The sequence below is a fragment of the Pelobates fuscus genome, chromosome 4, assembly GCF_036172605.1.
Source record: "Pelobates fuscus isolate aPelFus1 chromosome 4, aPelFus1.pri, whole genome shotgun sequence".
Lineage (NCBI taxonomy): Eukaryota > Metazoa > Chordata > Amphibia > Anura > Pelobatidae > Pelobates > Pelobates fuscus.
The window spans coordinates 8,124,344-8,145,009 of record NC_086320.1 but is presented as its reverse complement, the minus strand read 5'-3'; the positions used below and the strand labels follow the sequence as shown (position 1 = coordinate 8,145,009).

Here is a 20,666-nt window from a genome sequence, read left to right as displayed (position 1 = left end):
TCACAGATCCGTAGGTATGTCCCTTCTCGGTCTCTCCGCTCTGCCCGTGACCACCTCCTGTCTGTTGTCCGCACCCGTACAGCCAACTCACTTGCAGGACTTCTCGCGGGCGGCTCCCTTCCTATGGAATAGCCTGCCTACCACCATCAGACTCTCCCCTAGTCTTGCATCTTTTAAGAAGTGCCTTAAAACCCATCTCTTTAGGAAAGCGTATGGCCTCCAATACTAACCCTTACCTCACATACCTGTCTCTTGCCCTCTCCTAAAGGGCAGCCCACCTTATTTGATTGCAAATTCCTGTCTTAATGTGTTTTACACCCCACCTCCTATAGAATGTAAGCTCGATCGAGCAGGGTCCTCTTCAACCTATTGTTCCCATAAGTTTTTTTTAATTGTCCTATTTATAGTTAAATCCCCCTCTCATAATATTGTAAATCGCTACGGAATCTGTTGGCGCTATATAAATGGCAATAATAATAATAATATTAGGGAGGATAGGTAGGTGTAAACGGCATTATGTAGGGATTTGTAAGCAAGCACCAGAATCCTAAATTGAGCCCTATTATCTAACTGGAAGCCAATGTAGGGAGTGACAGAGGGGGAGGCATGGGAGATGCGAACGGACAGGAAAATGAGCCTTGCTGCCGCATTCATTATAAATTGCAGCGGTGCAATCCGGGAAGACGTAAGACCACTGAGAAGGGGATTGCAGAAGTCAAGGCGAGAGAGAACAATGGTATTGACTTGCACCTTAGCCACATCCGGCGTTAAATAGGGGCGGATGCGCGCTATGTTTTTGAGATGGAAGCTCCAGGATTTGGCAATCAACTGGACATGAGGGGTGAAGGAGAGTTCGGGGTCAAAGAGAACACCTAGGAAGCGAGCCTGTGAGGTAGAGGTGATGGTGGCGCCGTTGACTTGAAGGGAGACAGACACGGGAGTAGCAACACTTGAGAGAGGAAAGACCAGAAGTTCTGTTTTGGACAGGTTGAGTTTAAAGAAGTGAGCAGCCATCCAGTTGGAAATCGCGGAGAGGCAGTCAGATACACAAGTCCAGATGGGCGGAGAGAGATCAGGAGAAGACAGGTAGATATAAATGATAATGGAAGCCAAAGGAGCTGATGAGTTTACCAAGGGAGGCAATACAGATATAAAACAGTAGGGGACCAAGGACTGAACCAATAGATAACTCTGGTTATTACACAGGTAATTCTAATATGTGCATGGCTTGTTACTTCAGGATCAGGGATGCATCAGTCAGTTTTCCTATTTGAGCTCTAGCTTAACATTCCTGCCGCTTCAGTTATCTCTGTGGAGCTAACAGAATCCGAAACAAATCTTCCCTGGCTGTCTGACAGCTTTGGAGGTGCTCCTGCACCCAATTATAAAAGTGCCGATTTCTATTGAAATTGTCACTTTTATAAAATGCCACGCAAACAGGGCAGATCGCACACACAATGCACTTTGGCAACTTGTAGTGCTTTATGTGTTTGACCACTAAAAGAGCTCAGTATCTCAGATCCTGCAGAGCTTTTAAAACTCTGTAATCTTCAGTTCCAGGACAACCAGCTTGTTGCGAAATATCTTAATGACAACATCAAGAAAGCAGTGGATGTTAAGAAGGCATTTCTCAAGACAGATACCCTTGCAGAGCGCCTCCTTAAAATGTCCGCACTTCCAGACGTATGGGTCACTGTCAGAGTTTTTGCCAATACAAACCTGGGAAAGTATTATCAAGATCCTAATGGGGCTATTAGTAGACATCTAACATGCCTATTTTCATGTTTGTGAACCATAGAGTTATCCAAGCTGTGGCACATGTACAGCATTTCCAGTTCAGAATTTTGTCCTTTGGGATCTGTTTTCAAGATCCCCATGATTGCAGAGATCAGGCTTCACGAGTCAATAATTCCACTATTTAAATGGGATCTTGGTCCTAGGGTCTCTAAGAAAGAGACCCTCAGTAAACATGGGATGATTGGGACTCAGATGTTGGAATCTCATAGGTCAGGCATCGGCAACCTTCGGCACTGCATATGTTTTGGACTACACCTCCCATGATACTTTGCCAGCATTGTGTGTAAGAGCATTATCAGGATGTAGTCCACAACATCTGGAGTCGCTAAGTTTGCCTATCCCTGTCATAGGTCATCAACCTAAAGAAAAGCACATTCCACCTATCCTCCTCCAAGGCATCAGCAAAGATTCCGCAGAACAGATTGGGGGGGGGGGGGGGGTGGAGAAGAGGTTGTTCCTTCTTCTTGTTCTGGCCTGGGTAATACCTATCTTCAGTGCGGTCATTGATATGGCTGTGGAAAAAGGAAAATTATTTCATACTTTAATATTTCTTGCTCAGTCATCGGCCGCGGCAGTACTACAAGTAGTGCCTTATAGCTTGGCACCAGACTGGGCAAACTAAATAATTTGGGACAGGTTCTGATTATGTGTCCAATAAAGTTGAGGGATTGGGATTATAACCTATCCATAATGCTGCCGTGGTATAAGACTGGGAGAGGATAATTACACCATAATTACAATAATACCATTTGTGTTCTGTGATCGCTTTTAAACTGGTTTTTCATTTTCTTTTCTTTTTTATAAACATACCATTGGATTTGTGACTGTGATGTACTCTGTAAAACAGGACAAATTACTGAATTGATTTTCAAGCATTTTTCTTTAACTAAACTATACACACATTATTACTCGAAAAAATAAAACTGTCAGAATAAATCATGTATTCTATATATCCTTGTTATTTAACATGTGGAAAGTAAAGACGTGTTCCTTCCTATATGGATTAGCCTATAACATATCGTGCAGGCTACAAAGGATGGTACAAGCAACTCTCCTAAAATATGGACAAATGAGCAATAAAGTTAATTATATTTAACTAGATTTAAAGGGACACAGAACAGAAACTCCCATTGACTTTTTACAAGACTTATTAAGGGTATACAGGGTATACAGCAGAACGTTTTAATGAATGTCATTGTTAATTGCTTGTTGTTATAGTATGTAAATTTGTAGTAGTATGTATAAGCAACTTGGGATGTATAAATGGGTAATTAATACTGAGTGGCCGTTATTCACATGCTGAATGTGGTGCAGAATTTCGTAAATCATCCGAGTTAAAAGCTCCCATAACCAGGACAAATTCCATTTAATAAATGCTTAGTTTCAAATCCGGTTTGCATTTTAATCACGTTTTTCATGGATACAGTACTTTTTTGATACATTATGGCAGTAACACACATTCCTCGATACTCTCCCAGTATTACAGTAACACACATTCCTCAATACTCTCCCAGTATAACAGTAACACACATTCCTCAATACTCTCCCAGTATAACAGTAACACACATTCCTCAATACTCTCCCAGTATAACAGTAACACACATTCCTCAATACTCTCCCAGTATAACAGTAACACACATTACTCATTACTCTCCCAGTATAACAGTAACACACATTCCTCAATACTCTCCCAGTATAACAGTAACACACATTCCTCAATACTCTCCCAGTATAACAGTAACACACATACCTCAATACTCTCCCAGTATAACAGTAACACACATTCCTCAATACTCTCCCAGTATAACAGTAAAACACATTCCCCAATATTCTCCCAGTATAACAGTAACACACATTCCTCAATACTCTCCCAGTATAACAGTAACACACATTCCTCAATACTCTCCCAGTATAACAGTAACACACATTCCTCAATACTCTCCCAGTATAACAGTAACACACATTCCTCAATACTCTCCCAGTATAACAGTAACACACATACCTCAATACTCTCCCAGTATAACAGTAACACACATTCCTCAATACTCTCCCAGTATAACAGTAACACACACATTCCTCGTTACTCTCCCAGTATAACAGTAACACACACATTGCTCGTTACTCTCCCAGTATTACACATTACTCATTACTCTCCCAGTATAACAGTAACACACATTCCTCGATACTCTCCCAGTATAACAGTAACACACATTCCTCAATACTCTCCCAGTATTAAAGTAACACACATTCCTCAATACTCTCCCAGTATAACAGTAACACACACATTCCTCGTTACTCTCCCAGTATAACAGTAACACACACATTGCTCGTTACTCTCCCAGTATTACACATTACTCATTACTCTCCCAGTATAACAGTAACACACATTCCTCGATACTCTCCCAGTATAACAGTAACACACATTCCTCAATACTCTCCCAGTATTAAAGTAACACACATTCCTCAATACTCTCCCAGTATAACAGTAACACACACATTCCTCGTTACTCTCCCAGTATAACAGTAACACACACATTGCTCGTTACTCTCCCAGTATTACACATTACTCATTACTCTCCCAGTATAACAGTAACACACATTCCTCGATACTCTCCCAGTATAACAGTAACACACATTCCTCGATACTCTCCCAGTATAACAGTAACACACATTCCTCGATACTCTCCCAGTATTACAGTAACACAAGCTTCTCGTTACTCTCTCCAGTATTACAGTAACACAAGCTTCTCATTACTCTCTCCAGTATTACAGTAACACAAGCTTCTCATTACTCTCTCCAGTATTACAGTAACACAAGCTTCTCATTACTCTCTCCAGTATTACAGTAACACAAGCTTCTCAATACTCTCTCCAGTATTACAGTAACACAAGCTTCTCATTACTCTCTCCAGTATTACAGTAACACAAGCTTCTCGTTACTCTCTCCAGTATTACAGTAACACAAGCTTCTCGTTACTCTCTCCAGTATTACAGTAACACAAGCTTCTCATTACTCTCTCCAGCATTACAGTAACACAAGCTTCTCATTACTCTCTCCCAGCATTACAGTAACACAAGCTTCTCATTACTCTCTCCAGTATTACAGTAACACAAGCTTCTCATTACTCTCTCCAGTATTACAGTAACACAAGCTTCTCATTACTCTCTCCAGTATTACAGTAACACAAGCTTCTCATTACTCTCTCCAGTATTACAGTAACACAAGCTTCTCATTACTCTCTCCAGTATTACAGTAACACAAGCTTCTCTTTACTCTCTCTAGCATTACAGTAACACAAGCTTCTCATTACTCTCTCCAGCATTACAGTAACACAAGCTTCTCATTACTCTCTCCAGCATTACAGTAATACAAGCTTCTCATTACTCTCCCAGTATTACAGTAATACAAGCTTCTCATTACTCTCCCAGTATTACAGTAACACAAGCTCTCATTACTCCCTCCAGTATTACAGTAACACAAGCTTCTCATTACTCTCTCCAGCATTACAGTAATACAAGCTTCTCATTACTCTCTCCAGCATTACAGTAACACAAGCTTCTCATTACTCTCTCCAGCATTACAGTAATACAAGCTTCTCATTACTCTCCCAGTATTACAGTAACACAAGCTTCTCATTACTCTCTCCAGTATTACAGTAACACAAGCTATCATTACTCCCTCCAGTATTACAGTAACACAAGCTTCTCATTACTCTCTCCAGCATTACAGTAATACAAGCTTCTCATTACTCTCCCATTATTACAGTAACACAAGCTATCATTACTCCCTCCAGTATTACAGTAACACAAGCTTCTCGTTACTCTCTCCAGTATTACAGTAACACACGCTTCTCATTACTCTCTCCATTATTACAGTAACACAAGCTTCTCATTACTCTCTCCCAGCATTACAGTAACAAGCTTCTCATAACTCTCTCCCAGCATTACAGTAACACAAGCTTCTGATTACTCTCTCCAGCATTACAGTTACACAAGCTTCTGATTACTCTCTCCAGCATTACAGTTACACAAGCTTCTCGTTACTCTCTCCAGTATTACAGTAACACAAGCTTCTCATTACTCTCTCCAGTATTACAGTAACACAAGCTTCTCATTACTCTCTCCATTATTACAGTAACACAAGCTTCTCATTACTCTCTCCCAGCATTACAGTAACACAAGCTTCTCATTACTCTCTCCAGTATTACAGTAACACAAGCTTCTCATTACTCTCCCAGTATTACAGTAACACAAGCTTCTGATTACTCTCTCCAGCATTACAGTAACACAAGCTTCTCATTACTCTCTCCAGCATTACAGTAACACAAGCTTCTCGTTACTCTCTCCAGCATTACAGTAACACAAGCTTCTCATTACTCTCTCCAGCATTACAGTAACACAAGCTTCTCATTACTCTCTCCAGTATTACAGTAACACAAGCTTCTCGTTACTCTCTCCAGTATTACAGTAACACAAGCTTCTCATTACTCTCTCCAGTATTACAGTAACACAAGCTTCTCATTACTCTCTCCATTATTACAGTAACACAAGCTTCTCATTACTCTCTCCCAGCATTACAGTAACACAAGCTTCTCATTACTCTCTCCCATTATTACAGTAACACAAGCTTCTCATTACTCTCTCCCAGTATTACAGTAACACAAGCTTCTCATTACTCTTTCCAGTATTACAGTAACACAAGCTTCTCGTTACTCTTTCCAGTATTACAGTAACACAAGCTTCTCGTTACTCTCTCCAGTATTACAGTAACACAAGCTTCTCATTACTCTCTCCAGTATTACAGTAACACAAGCTTCTCAATACTCTCTCCAGTATTACAGTAACACAAGCTTCTCATTACTCTCTCCAGTATTACAGTAACACAAGCTTCTCGTTACTCTCTCCAGTATTACAGTAACACAAGCTTCTCGTTACTCTCTCCAGTATTACAGTAACACAAGCTTCTCATTACTCTCTCCCATTATTACAGTAACACAAGCTTCTCATTACTCTCTCCAGTATTACAGTAACACAAGCTTCTCATTACTCTCTCCAGTATTACAGTAACACAAGCTTCTCATTACTCTCTCCAGTATTACAGTAACACAAGCTTCTCTTTACTCTCTCCAGCATTACAGTAACACAAGCTTCTCATTACTCTCTCCATTATTACAGTAACACAAGCTTCTCATTACTCTCTCCATTATTACAGTAACACAAGCTTCTCGTTACTCTCTCCAGTATTACAGTAACACAAGCTTCTCATTACTCTCTCCAGCATTACAGTAACACAAGCTTCTGATTACTCTCCCAGCATTACAGTAACACAAGCTCTCATTACTCTCTCCAGCATTACAGTAATACAAGCTTCTCATAACTCTCTCCCAGCATTACAGTAACACAAGCTTCTGATTACTCTCCCAGTATTACAGTAACACAAGCTTCTCATTACTCTCTCCAGTATTACAGTAACACAAGCTTCTCATTACTCTCTCCAGTATTACAGTAACACAAGCTTCTCATTACTCTCTCCATTATTACAGTAACACAAGCTTCTCATTACTCTCTCCCAGCATTACAGTAACACAAGCTCTCATTACTCTCTCCAGCATTACAGTAATACAAGCTTCTCATAACTCTCTCCCAGCATTACAGTAACACAAGCTTCTGATTACTCTCCCAGTATTACAGTAACACAAGCTTCTCATTACTCTCTCCAGTATTACAGTAACACAAGCTTCTCATTACTCTCTCCAGTATTACAGTAACACAAGCTTCTCGTTACTCTCTCCAGCATTACAGTAACACAAGCTTCTGATTACTCTCTCCAGCATTACAGTAACACAAGCTTCTCATTACTCTCTCCATTATTACAGTAACACAAGCTTCTCATTACTCTCTCCATTATTACAGTAACACAAGCTTCTCATTACTCTCTCCCAGCATTACAGTAACAAGCTTCTCATAACTCTCTCCCAGCATTACAGTAACACAAGCTTCTGATTACTCTCCCAGTATTACAGTAACACAAGCTTCTCATTACTCTCTCCAGTATTACAGTAACACAAGCTTCTCATTACTCTCTCCAGCATTACAGTAACACAAGCTTCTCATTACTCTCTCCCAGCATTACAGTAACAAGCTTCTCATAACTCTTTCCCAGCATTACAGTAACACAAGCTTCTGATTACTCTCCCAGTATTACAGTAACACAAGCTTCTGATTACTCTCCCAGCATTACAGTAACACAAGCTTCTCGTTACTCTCTCCAGTATTACAGCAACACAAGCTCTCATTACTCCTTCCAGTATTACAGTAACACAAGCTTCTCATTACTCTCTCCAGTATTACAGTAACACAAGCTTCTCATTACTCCCTCCAGCATTACAGTAACACAAGCTTCTCATTACTCTCTCCCAGCATTACAGTAACACAAGCTTCTCATTACTCCCTCCAGCATTACAGTAACACAAGCTTCTCATTACTCTCTCCCAGCATTACAGTAACACAAGCTTCTCATTACTCTCTCCCAGCATTACAGTAACACAAGCTTCTCATTACTCTCTCCCAGCATTACAGTAACACAAGCTTCTCATTACTCTCTCCAGTATTACAGTAACACAAGCTTCTCGTTACTCTCTCCAGTATTACAGTAACACAAGCTTCTCATTACTCTCTCCCAGCATTACAGTAACACAAGCTTCTCATTACTCCCTCCAGCATTACAGTAACACAAGCTTCTCATTACTCTCTCCCAGCATTACAGTAACACAAGCTTCTCATTACTCTCTCCCAGCATTACAGTAATACAAGCTTCTCATTACTCTCTCCAGCATTACAGTAATACAAGCTTCTCATTACTCTCTCCAGCATTACAGTAACACAAGCTTCTCATTACTCTCTCCCAGCATTACAGTAACACAAGCTTCTCATTACTCTCTCCCAGCATTACAGTAACACAAGCTTCTCGTTACTCTCTCCAGTATTACAGTAACACAAGCTTCTCATTACTCTCTCCAGTATTACAGTAACACAAGCTTCTCATTACTCTCTCCAGTATTACAGTAACACAAGCTTCTCGTTACTCTCTCCAGTATTACAGTAACACAAGCTTCTCATTACTCTCTCCCAGCATTACAGTAACACAAGCTCTCATTACTCTCTCCAGCATTACAGTAATACAAGCTTCTCATAACTCTCTCCCAGCATTACAGTAACACAAGCTTCTGATTACTCTCCCAGTATTACAGTAACACAAGCTTCTCATTACTCTCTCCAGTATTACAGTAACACAAGCTTCTCATTACTCTCTCCAGTATTACAGTAACACAAGCTTCTCGTTACTCTCTCCAGCATTACAGTAACACAAGCTTCTGATTACTCTCTCCAGCATTACAGTAACACAAGCTTCTCATTACTCTCTCCATTATTACAGTAACACAAGCTTCTCATTACTCTCTCCATTATTACAGTAACACAAGCTTCTCATTACTCTCTCCCAGCATTACAGTAACAAGCTTCTCATAACTCTCTCCCAGCATTACAGTAACACAAGCTTCTGATTACTCTCCCAGTATTACAGTAACACAAGCTTCTCATTACTCTCTCCAGTATTACAGTAACACAAGCTTCTCATTACTCTCTCCAGCATTACAGTAACACAAGCTTCTCATTACTCTCTCCCAGCATTACAGTAACAAGCTTCTCATAACTCTTTCCCAGCATTACAGTAACACAAGCTTCTGATTACTCTCCCAGTATTACAGTAACACAAGCTTCTGATTACTCTCCCAGCATTACAGTAACACAAGCTTCTCGTTACTCTCTCCAGTATTACAGCAACACAAGCTCTCATTACTCCTTCCAGTATTACAGTAACACAAGCTTCTCATTACTCTCTCCAGTATTACAGTAACACAAGCTTCTCATTACTCCCTCCAGCATTACAGTAACACAAGCTTCTCATTACTCTCTCCCAGCATTACAGTAACACAAGCTTCTCATTACTCCCTCCAGCATTACAGTAACACAAGCTTCTCATTACTCTCTCCCAGCATTACAGTAACACAAGCTTCTCATTACTCTCTCCCAGCATTACAGTAACACAAGCTTCTCATTACTCTCTCCCAGCATTACAGTAACACAAGCTTCTCATTACTCTCTCCAGTATTACAGTAACACAAGCTTCTCGTTACTCTCTCCAGTATTACAGTAACACAAGCTTCTCATTACTCTCTCCCAGCATTACAGTAACACAAGCTTCTCATTACTCTCTCCCAGCATTACAGTAACACAAGCTTCTCATTACTCTCTCCCAGCATTACAGTAATACAAGCTTCTCATTACTCTCTCCAGCATTACAGTAATACAAGCTTCTCATTACTCTCTCCAGCATTACAGTAACACAAGCTTCTCATTACTCTCTCCCAGCATTACAGTAACACAAGCTTCTCATTACTCTCTCCCAGCATTACAGTAACACAAGCTTCTCGTTACTCTCTCCCAGCATTACAGTAACACAAGCTTCTCATTACTCTCTCCAGTGTTACAGTAACACAAGCTTCTCATTACTCTCCCAGTATTACAGTAACACAAGCTTCTCGTTACTCTCTCCCAGCATTACAGTAACACAAGCTTCTCATTACTCTCTCCCAGCATTACAGTAACACAAGCTTCTCATTACTCTCTCCCAGCATTACAGTAACACAAGCTTCTCGTTACTCTCTCCAGTATTACAGTAATACAAGCTTCTCGTTAGTTTGAAATACTCTGAAATGGTTTGAACCAATGCTTCATGTTTATTATACAAATTTCTTTAATTTAATAATGTTTTACAGGTGACATTTTTCAGTGTTCAACTCTCACCATAAAACAGAAGCTTATTATTAAGAGAATTATTCCCATACAGAACAGTAGTCTTTTACACACACCTTCAGGAACTAAAATCATTCAATGTCACCGAAACAGGGGGCTCCCAAACTGGCCCACATGTATCCCCTGAAATATGAGAATAGCCAGTTTGTATGCAAACTTATTGACCTAGGTTCTTAAGATGGAGTGCTCACAGACTGGAAACTCACATCCCGGACTCAGGAACAATTCTTCTAGAAGCAAACACCTAAGTCAGACCGGGTGATCTGACCGTTCAAGAAACATATCAATAAATAGAGACAAGGTCGGGTGCAATGGGGGAATCTGGGTATGAAGAAAAGGAAAGTGTTTATTAGGATTTGTTTTTTTAATTCAAAATAAAAGAATAAAAGTGCATGACCCATCCCCATTATTTATAAAATCTAATTCAGAAAAACATAGATGTAAATCCAGGTCACAGACACTGGGTTGGTCACTAATACCTGGGAAGAGTGTGCATCACCGGAGAAAGCAGCCGGTGTCTGTGAAAGGTTACCGTATGTTTTGTAAACATTGTCTTTGGAACACTGACAAAACATAGATTTTCAATAAAAAGACACAGGGTCCCAGCGTTCATTCCCTTCAGATGGCCTCGTCCTTGAGTAGAATGCGTTCCTTAGCCTTTTGGCCCTCATGCAGATTAAACCCACCATCACAGACTTAGTCACCCAACACCTTGCGTTAATATCTCTGCTCCCCACAAAATTCCTAACTCACGAGGACAGTGGAAGTAGAATTATATACAAGACATTTCTGTAATAAAGAGCTTACATGCCTTAATTCACAGTCATTTTCTCAAACCATTGTAAAATTATATTCATTCAGAATCCGTAGAATTTAGGCTTCTGGACATCCAAACTCCATAAAATATCGTGGTGATTTCTATATTGATTCCAATGGCCTCGGCTTAGCATGATGTCAGACCCTGTTACCAAAATGTTCAATGATCTCGTTATGCTCTGTTAATTTATACCCTGACTTATACTATCAATTCTGGGGCTATTTATATAAAGCATATCGAGAACAGCTTGAGGTAATATTCCCTTGTATCCAAAAAGCTCACATTGCTTAATAGTCGAGCATTGCATTCGATCAATACTAATAAAGATCGCAATAGGAAACATTGGGTATTCAATTTAGACTGAGTTTATAAAAATACAGGTTTTTCATTCAAATTCAAATATGCATTTTTTTTTTTTTTAATGGTTTGTATGGGACTGTTAGTTGTGTAGAGAGAATCTAAAAAATTATATCCTACTAAATAAATAATAAGAAAATTACAAAAAGGCCATTGCCCTTGTACCAGAAATATTTCTGTTATACAGGAATAGTAATCCCTTGAGATTGTTCTAGAATGTGATACATTGTGCAGAGAGAAATACTAGCAGGTGACATGGAGTTAGAAGACCGTCACAATTTCAGTTTTCCTGCCAAACCTTGTCGGGTTATTTTATGTCGTACAGTAAAAGGCAAAATAACGAAGATTGTCTTTAGTAAGCATTAGTTTGGTGAATTAACCAAAACATCCTTAGCATGGTCAAGGGCCCAGGAAAAAAAAAAACTAGAAAACTGAAACTTTCTATTTTCTGATGTGCTCTTTGGGAGATGTGACCTGAAGTTATAATGTGATTGGCCACTAGTAAAGTATGTGTTCCCACTGTGTTTCCAATGTAAGATACTTAGATGAACATTCACAGAACCCCCTAGAAGGGCCAGGCAGTTTCATGTTACACCTGAGCTGGTGACTGCATCGTCACGTGGGAATCCTGCAGTAGTATTGGCACCTGATGGAGAAAACCCCCAATCCTAAGGTCATTTTTTATTCATCAATGACCCAAAAAGCCTAGGTACTAATTTGCCACCTTTCTTATCTTTGGAATCAGAATCATCATTTTCTTCAGTGGGGCTTTGTTGTTCTTCCTTTTTGCAGAAGACTTCAAACCTACTGTAGACTCTTTTCTCTTTCCTTATGCTTTCCATGCGTCTCAATAGGTTATCTCTGTCCTCGGGAGAAGTCGCGGAGGGCCTAGAGAAACGACTTCGGCTAAGAAAACTACCAGTCCTGTTGATGGCCGATGAATCTGCATTGGCAACTTCTTCAACTTTGCTTTCAGACGAGTTGGAACTAGTACTGTTTGTTTCTGACGTGTTGGAGGATAGAGCTTGCTGTGTTTGTTTGGCCATCTCAGCCCGGTTTTTTTGACTATTAGCAGATATCTGCTCCAGAATAACCTTGGTGTCATCACGGAGGTTACTACTAAAGATAACATTTGAAGTTGAAGAGGACAATCTGCTCTGAGGAGCAGGAGCAGGAGCAGGCTTTGGTGGAGACACAGAAACTTGTTTAGTGGTCTTTTCCTCATTTTCCATAGTCATTGGCTCTGGTATTTCTGCTTTAGAATGACGTCTCAGAGCAATGTTCTGTTTCTCCATCTTCACTGCATCTGAAGAGGAGTCCTCTTCTAACTTTTTATCAGCCTTTGATTGCAAAAACTGTTTTAGCTTCATGGACCCTCTGCGAATAAATTCTATAGGGTTCTGCTCCAACTTTGCCATTTCCTCTTCCGATTTATTTACAGAACTGATACTTGTTGGATTTTGTGACATCATTTCCAAAGCATTTCCAAAGGAAAGTCCAGAGTTTGGCCTGTTTGTTGGTTTCTGCTTGTCTGTATCTGGCTTTGGTGTTTCTGCAATTTCTGTGATAGACAGCACACTTTCTTTCTTATCTGGAAAAGGCTTGCTGCTTTCTATAGTTTTAAAGCTTGCAGCCTTCTGTTCAATCTTTGTGACAGAGCTAACCTGCCTATCTTTGTTAAAAAGGTCCTGGAAGTGAGAGGTCACTGAGGAACGATACTGTGATTCAAGAAGTGTACTGCTAATTGAATCCTTTTCCAGCAACTTGGATTCAAGTGCCTTGTATGCCACAGTTTCTGTGCTTTTCTTCTGTCCCTCCTCCGTTTCTTCATGAATAACTCTAGAAGCTGCCTTAGTTTGTGTCACAGTTGTGCTTTCTGTGTCTTTGTTCACACTCTTATACCTCTCCAAGAGTTCGGACACCTTTGAAGAGGTTTTTGTAATTTCATTTTCCTGAATCACTTCGCTTGCTCTGTGCTCTTTCTGAAGAATTTGTGAAGTCTCCGAGGTGGAACTGTGCTGTTCCAACTTGGAGCTGCTGAAGATCAGGGAAGACCGGAGACGAGAACTCCTCTGGATCAATGGATTAGTCCTTGATCTGAAAGAATCATGTCTCGATAAAAAGCTATCTTCTTTTTCTGCAATGCTGGCATCTCTGATGTTATCCACTTCCATAGGTGGATTATTTAAAATTGTTGAAGGCTTGAAAGGTGGGATTGGATCAATGGTAAATTTTAATACAGGCTCATTTTGGGGCGCAAGCCTTTCAATGGGTACAAGTGCATCATCATTTGCCTCAGAGTCTATTGCCATAGGTAAACCCTCTTCGTCTTGGTCAGGCTGAATTCCACTCAGGTAAGAGGAGATCCTCCAACTGCGCATGCCTTGCTTATTTTCTTGAGGCTTTTTATCTGCATCTTGGTCCTGAAAGAAGTTTCTTTGTTCAATACTTTGCTTTTGTGTAGGAGACATCTGACACACATATTTCTGACGGGCCTGTGAACGTTGGCCAAATTTTCCATCCATACTATTCATGACTTGGTCTGAGCCATGTCTCACCTCACGAGAAGAGCTAGAGGGGTTATAACCAAGTCTTGTGTAAGGGCCTTCAAGGGCAAAATTACTCTCTCCTGGTAAGGCCTTTTGAGAATATCTGGAGTCAGTCTCTTCCATTTCTTGCATACCTTGCCTATTTCCTCGAATCTTTTCAAAAAGTCCCTGTGTTCGAGCAGGGCTGAAAGGGCGTTCAACTTGCATGAATTGGCTCTTTTGGAACTGACTGGACTGGAATCGGTACTCATCGTTATTGTTCATAAACATTTGCCTAGTATATTGTTTGGAAGCAGAATAATTCTCAAAGGTGCCTTCTGCAAAACTGTGTCTTTTAAATGCATCCATTTCCATTTGTTTGTGCATAAAGGACATCTGAGTTTTCTCCATCTCCATCTGGCTCTTGCCATACATCCTCACACCAGAATTTTCCATGTTATGCCTCATCATTTCTTCTCTTCTAAAAGATTGCAAAAAGTGTCGATCAGGGTCTACCCCAAAGTTTGGAAAAGAGTTCTGAGAGCTGTCATCCCTGGGGTACATGAAGTGCAGTTTCCGATCGTACATGGGTCGAGGACCAGCAAAGGGAACCATTCCCATATACGGTTTCTCCATCTTAGCCAAAGCATTCTCTGGGGGGATGAGAGGATCAGACTGAGCAAAAAGAATCCGAAATTCTTCATCAAAACTAGAGACCAGCTCTCCTTGGAAGATGTGAGCCATGCTACGGTGGATCTTCTCAAACGACCACATAAAGCTGGAAGAAACACACAAAACCAACAGGACGTGAAATAAGTAACTATATGGCATAAAATATTTTAAGAGCCTAAAACAACAAATATCACAATATACAGATGTTACACCATAAGCACATTATTTCAGAGTAAATGGGCTATGGGCAATGATTTTTAAACCTGCTATAAGACAGCCCAACAGGCTGTGAATCATACAGCCTGGAGAACTTACTTCCAGGTTACCACTATAAATATTGTCCTTATTGTACGTGTGCAGTAGGGAAGGCTCTCTCTGAGTCGTGAACTGTACATAGGCGATCAGCATCCCAGCAGATACTAATATAAAGCACGGTGTCTAAATTGTGCCATGGCTGTTATCGCTCCTAATTGGAGCATCTCATCCTGGTGTGGGAGAGGTATTGTTGTAGTGTACCGAGGGATAGGTTTACAAGGTAAAAAAACATTTTTTAATTTAAGATGTTGCCATTTTTTTTATTGTGTTATATATATATATATATATATATATATATATATATATATAAATAATGCATTAAAACATATTGTGTCAGATTTTACCTAGACTAACTACCCATTCCCTCACTTCTCATGCACCATCTGAGAGAGTTATCCTAAATCTAAACTTTAAAGGGACTCTCCAGTGCCAGGAAAACATATTCGTTTCGACCATGCAGTGCCCCTCTGCCTCCCACCCCCCATCCCAAGTTGTTGAGGGGGTAAAACCCCTTGAGTGACTTACCGGAATCCAGCGCCGATGTCCCTTGGCGCTGGGTCTGGCCCTGCCTCCCCCCCCTTCCCCCACTGACGTCAGGAGACCTAATGCGCGGCAATGGCCGCACACGCGCATTAAACCTCCCCATAGGAAAGCATTATTCAATGCTTTCTGAAGGGGATTTCGGCAACGCTGGAGGTCCTCACATATCGTGAGGACATCCAGCGTTGTTTAAAACACTGATGGACAGCCACTAGAGGAGGACTTAACCCTGCAAGGTAATAATTGCAGTTTATAAAAACTGCAATAATTACACTTGCAGGGTTAAGGGTGGTGGGAGTTGGCACCCAGACCACTCCAATGGGCAGAAGTGGTCTGGGTGCCTGGAGTGTCCCTTTAAGCACATCGGCTTTACGCATAAAATAAATATATGTGATAACAAAGTTATAAAATGTTAATGAGACAATCTATGGAACCTCATGATATCAGTAAGGATCTGATTGAACAAATGGTGTAAGTAATGATGACATCACAGGATTTAGATTGGGCCTACAGTGAAGAGAATCTCCTAGGGCTGAAATAAATGTGAGTTTATTATATATATAGATACACACACAATATACACACACACATAATAATAGTCTTATCTTCTCAAGAGTCTCTTTGAGTGCATATTTTATATCTTTCAGCTTATAAAAACTGTGGGATGTCAGCGAGTATATTTAACCCCTTAAGGACACATGACATGTATGACATGTCATGATTCCCTTTTATTCCAGAAGTTTGGTCCTTAAGGGGTTAAGGAGGTGCATATCGTAAACTATTTAAATATGATCTAAGGGATACAGCTATGGGATGTAAACGTATATTTCAAGTGTTACTTTACCCCTTTTGAGAGGGGGGCCATATCAGATGTTATATGTCCTATTGCGGGGCTCGACAAATCCCAGGAGCCAGGTATTTTCTTCTAGGATTTTTCTCCTAGCACATGGGCGTTCCAGAAGCGGAGGCGAGTGGATCCAGGGATAATGGAGACGGGTGTAAGAGGGAGCTGTAATCTTCCTGCTGTTCTTGCCGATGTAAGTGTTTGTCAAATCAGTGAGTGTGTGTCTGTCTGTCTGTGAATGCGTCTGTTAAAGTGACCTGCACCTCCCCCCCCACCACTGATTACATTGGAAAGGTGTTTTAAATAACCTTTTTACCCATGCCGTGCCTGTGTCGCCATGGCTGAGATAATCAATATTGATGATATCAGCCAAGCCAAAGCTTTCCAATAGGCCAATGAATCACCTCTAACGGCTGTCTGAGAGACTGTCACTAGGGCTGTTACTAGGCAGCAATGTAAACACTGCCTTTTCCTCTGAAAAGGCTGTGTTTACACTGAAAAGCCTGCAGGGACAGGTTACAGGCACCAGAACTACTACATTAAGCTGTAGTGGTTCTTGTAACTATAGTGTCCCCTTAAGAATTGTATTTTTGTTTTTGAAAATGAAACAGTTTAAAAAAAACCAAAAAAAAAAACCCCAAAAAACTGTCTCCTAACATTTTCAGCTGGCTCTTAGATTCCACACAAATTTGTCAAGCCCTGCCCTACTGGATATTGTGTAGAAGGTCCCCCTCTCAATGCGTGTGAAACCTGTAATAAAAGGTGTGGCTGAGGGTGCAACTAGTCCCTAGCACACAATTAAAGGGACACTATAGTCACCCAGACCACTTCAGCTCAATGCCAGGTCCCTCAGGTTTTAAACCTTCAGATGCAAACATAGCAGTTTCAGAGAAACTGCTATATTTACATTTGGGGTTAAACCAGCCTCTAGTGGCTGTCTTCCGGACAGCCACTAGAGGCGCATCCGCGACGCTGGAGGCATATTATGTCTCCATCGCGCAGAGCGTCCATAGGAAAGCATTGAGAAATGCTTTCCTCTGGACACTTTGCTCCTGTGACGTTGGCAGGGGGAGCTGACGTCGGAGTGAGAGGAGAGGTCACCAGCGCCAAGGGAGCCCGGCGCTGGATTAAGGTAGACTGCTGAACAGGTTTTAACCCCTTCAGAGCCACGGGAGGGGGACCCTGAGGGTGGGGGCACCCTCAGGGCACTATAGTGTCAGGAAAACCGCTTTGTTTTCCTGACACTATAGTGATCCTTTAAGAATATCTCAGTATGTGCAGTGTTTCAAGCTGAAAGACTACTACCTCCATGACCCCTTCAAACTCTCGGATCCCTCAGATTATATTAACACGGTGCATGATATAAAACATTAAACTATGGAATCTCTCAGATTATATTAACACGGTGCATGATATAAAACATTAAACTATGGAATCTCTCAGATTATATTAACACGGTGCACGATGTAAAACATTAAACTATGGGATCTCTCAGATTATATTAACACGGTGCATGATATCAAACATTAAACTATGGGATCTCTCAGATTATAATAACATGGTGCATGATATCAAACATTAAACTATGGGATCTCTCAGATTATATTAACACGGTGCACGATATAAAACATTAAACTATGGGATCTCTCAGATTATATTAACACGGTGCACAATATCAAACATTAAACTATGGGATCTCTCAGATTATATTAACACGGTGCATGATATCAAACATTAAACTATGGGATCTCTCAGATTATAATAACATGGTGCATGATATCAAACATTAAACTATGGGATCTCTCAGATTATATTAACACGGTGCACGATATAAAACATTAAACTATGGGATCTCTCAGATTATATTAACACGGTGCATGATATCAAACATTAAACTATGGAATCTCTCAGATTATATTAACACGGTGCACGATATAAAACATTAAACTATGGGATCTCTCAGATTATATTAACACGGTGCATGATATCAAACATTAAACTATGGGATCTCTCAGATTATATTAACACGGTGCAAGATATAAAACATTAAACTATGGGATCTCTCAGATTATAATAACATGGTGCATGATATCAAACATTAAACTATGGGATCTCTCAGATTATATTAACACGGTGCACGATATAAAACATTAAACTATGGGATCTCTCAGATTATATTAACACGGTGCACGATATCAAACATTAAACTATGGGATCTCTCAGATTATATTAACACGGTGCATGATATCAAACATTAAACTATGGGATCTCTCAGATTATAATAACATGGTGCATGATATCAAACATTAAACTATGGGATCTCTCAGATTATATTAACACGGTGCACGATATAAAACATTAAACTATGGGATCTCTCAGATTATATTAACACGGTGCACGATATCAAACATTAAACTATGGGATCTCTCAGATTATATTAACACGGTGCATGATATCAAACATTAAACTATGGGATCTCTCAGATTATAATAACATGGTGCATGATATCAAACATTAAACTATGGGATCTCTCAGATTATATTAACACGGTGCACGATATAAAACATTAAACTATGGGATCTCTCAGATTATATTAACACGGTGCATGATATCAAACATTAAACTATGGAATCTCTCAGATTATATTAACACGGTGCACGATATAAAACATTAAACTATGGGATCTCTCAGATTATATTAACACGGTGCATGATATCAAACATTAAACTATGGGATCTCTCAGATTATATTAACACGGTGCAAGATATAAAACATTAAACTATGGGATCTCTCAGATTATATTAACACGGTGCACGATATCAAACATTAAACTATGGGATCTCTCAGATTATATTAACACGGTGCACGATATAAAACATTAAACTATGGGATATCTTAGATTATAATAACATGGTGCAGGATATAAAATATTAAATTCTGTTATCTCTTAGATTACATAACACGCTGCATGTTATAATGATTAAAGTATGGGATCTATCTGGAGAATTATATAACAAATGAAAAGCCAAGATAAGGGCACAATAAGGTGAATGCCACCCAATAACCATAAGCCGTTAAATACAAAGAGAAGAGCAATCTTTTTCAAGTCGGTCAAACATTAACATTAAACCTTATTACCACATTCATTCATGTTTGTCTGGAAAGACTGTTTAGGTAGGACACAATATAGAGAGGCTAAGATCATTTATAACCCCTCTCACTTAAAATTATCACATAGATTGTGTCTGAATGATTCGGCTAAACTAGACTGGGAACAGGGGATAACTGGGGTGATAAAACCTAAGAAATGATCCCAAGGCACACCACGGTTTTGCACATAAAAGAGTATTTATTCCTGCATATCATATTAGGTCCCCAGAGGAAGAAAACGTTGGGGTTTCATTTTTCCTGCTCTTGGTCAGTATTCCTTTTTTAATGGGTTTTTGCATTTAGCACTTTACTTACATTGTGGTTTTGGTACTATATACTGGTTTAGCACTATACTATGCACTTTCTCTCTGCTATAATAATATCTTGTTGTATTTTCTATGCACGAATAAATACTCTCTTTATGTGCAAAACCGTGGTGTGCCTTGGGATCATTTCTTATTTTGTATTACATGTATATAGCTGGTATGGGGACAGATTCTCTTCCTTTAAGATCACCCTGTACCTTATAAACCACACACTTATTACCCATTTTTCAGTAGAGCTCTTCCTGTGATTTTATGTTGATAACTGGGATAAAACAGGAAGGTTTAGTAATTGGTCAATGGAAATATTTCAAATATGGATTGTAATTTACCCAAAAGCCCTTTTGCCCAGAGAGCGCTATCTAATAATGAGCCAGCATAGGATGGGAAGATCACATAGGATATAATAAAATACCCCTGAACTGGGGATGATTATAACAGCAGACAAA

General features: G+C 39.9%; 1 protein-coding gene across 1 annotated transcript in view; it reads right to left on the bottom strand.

Annotated features, from left to right (window-relative positions):
- Positions 1-10,574: 10,574 nt before the first annotated feature.
- The window catches only part of FAM83H (family with sequence similarity 83 member H), a 71,606-nt gene continuing 61,514 nt past the window's right edge, over positions 10,575-20,666 (bottom strand). The window contains exon 5 of the mRNA XM_063450955.1: positions 10,575-15,151. Within this exon, the coding sequence (XP_063307025.1) occupies positions 12,520-15,151 (2,632 nt within the window). The 3' untranslated portion in view covers positions 10,575-12,519. The remainder of the gene's footprint in view (positions 15,152-20,666) is intronic.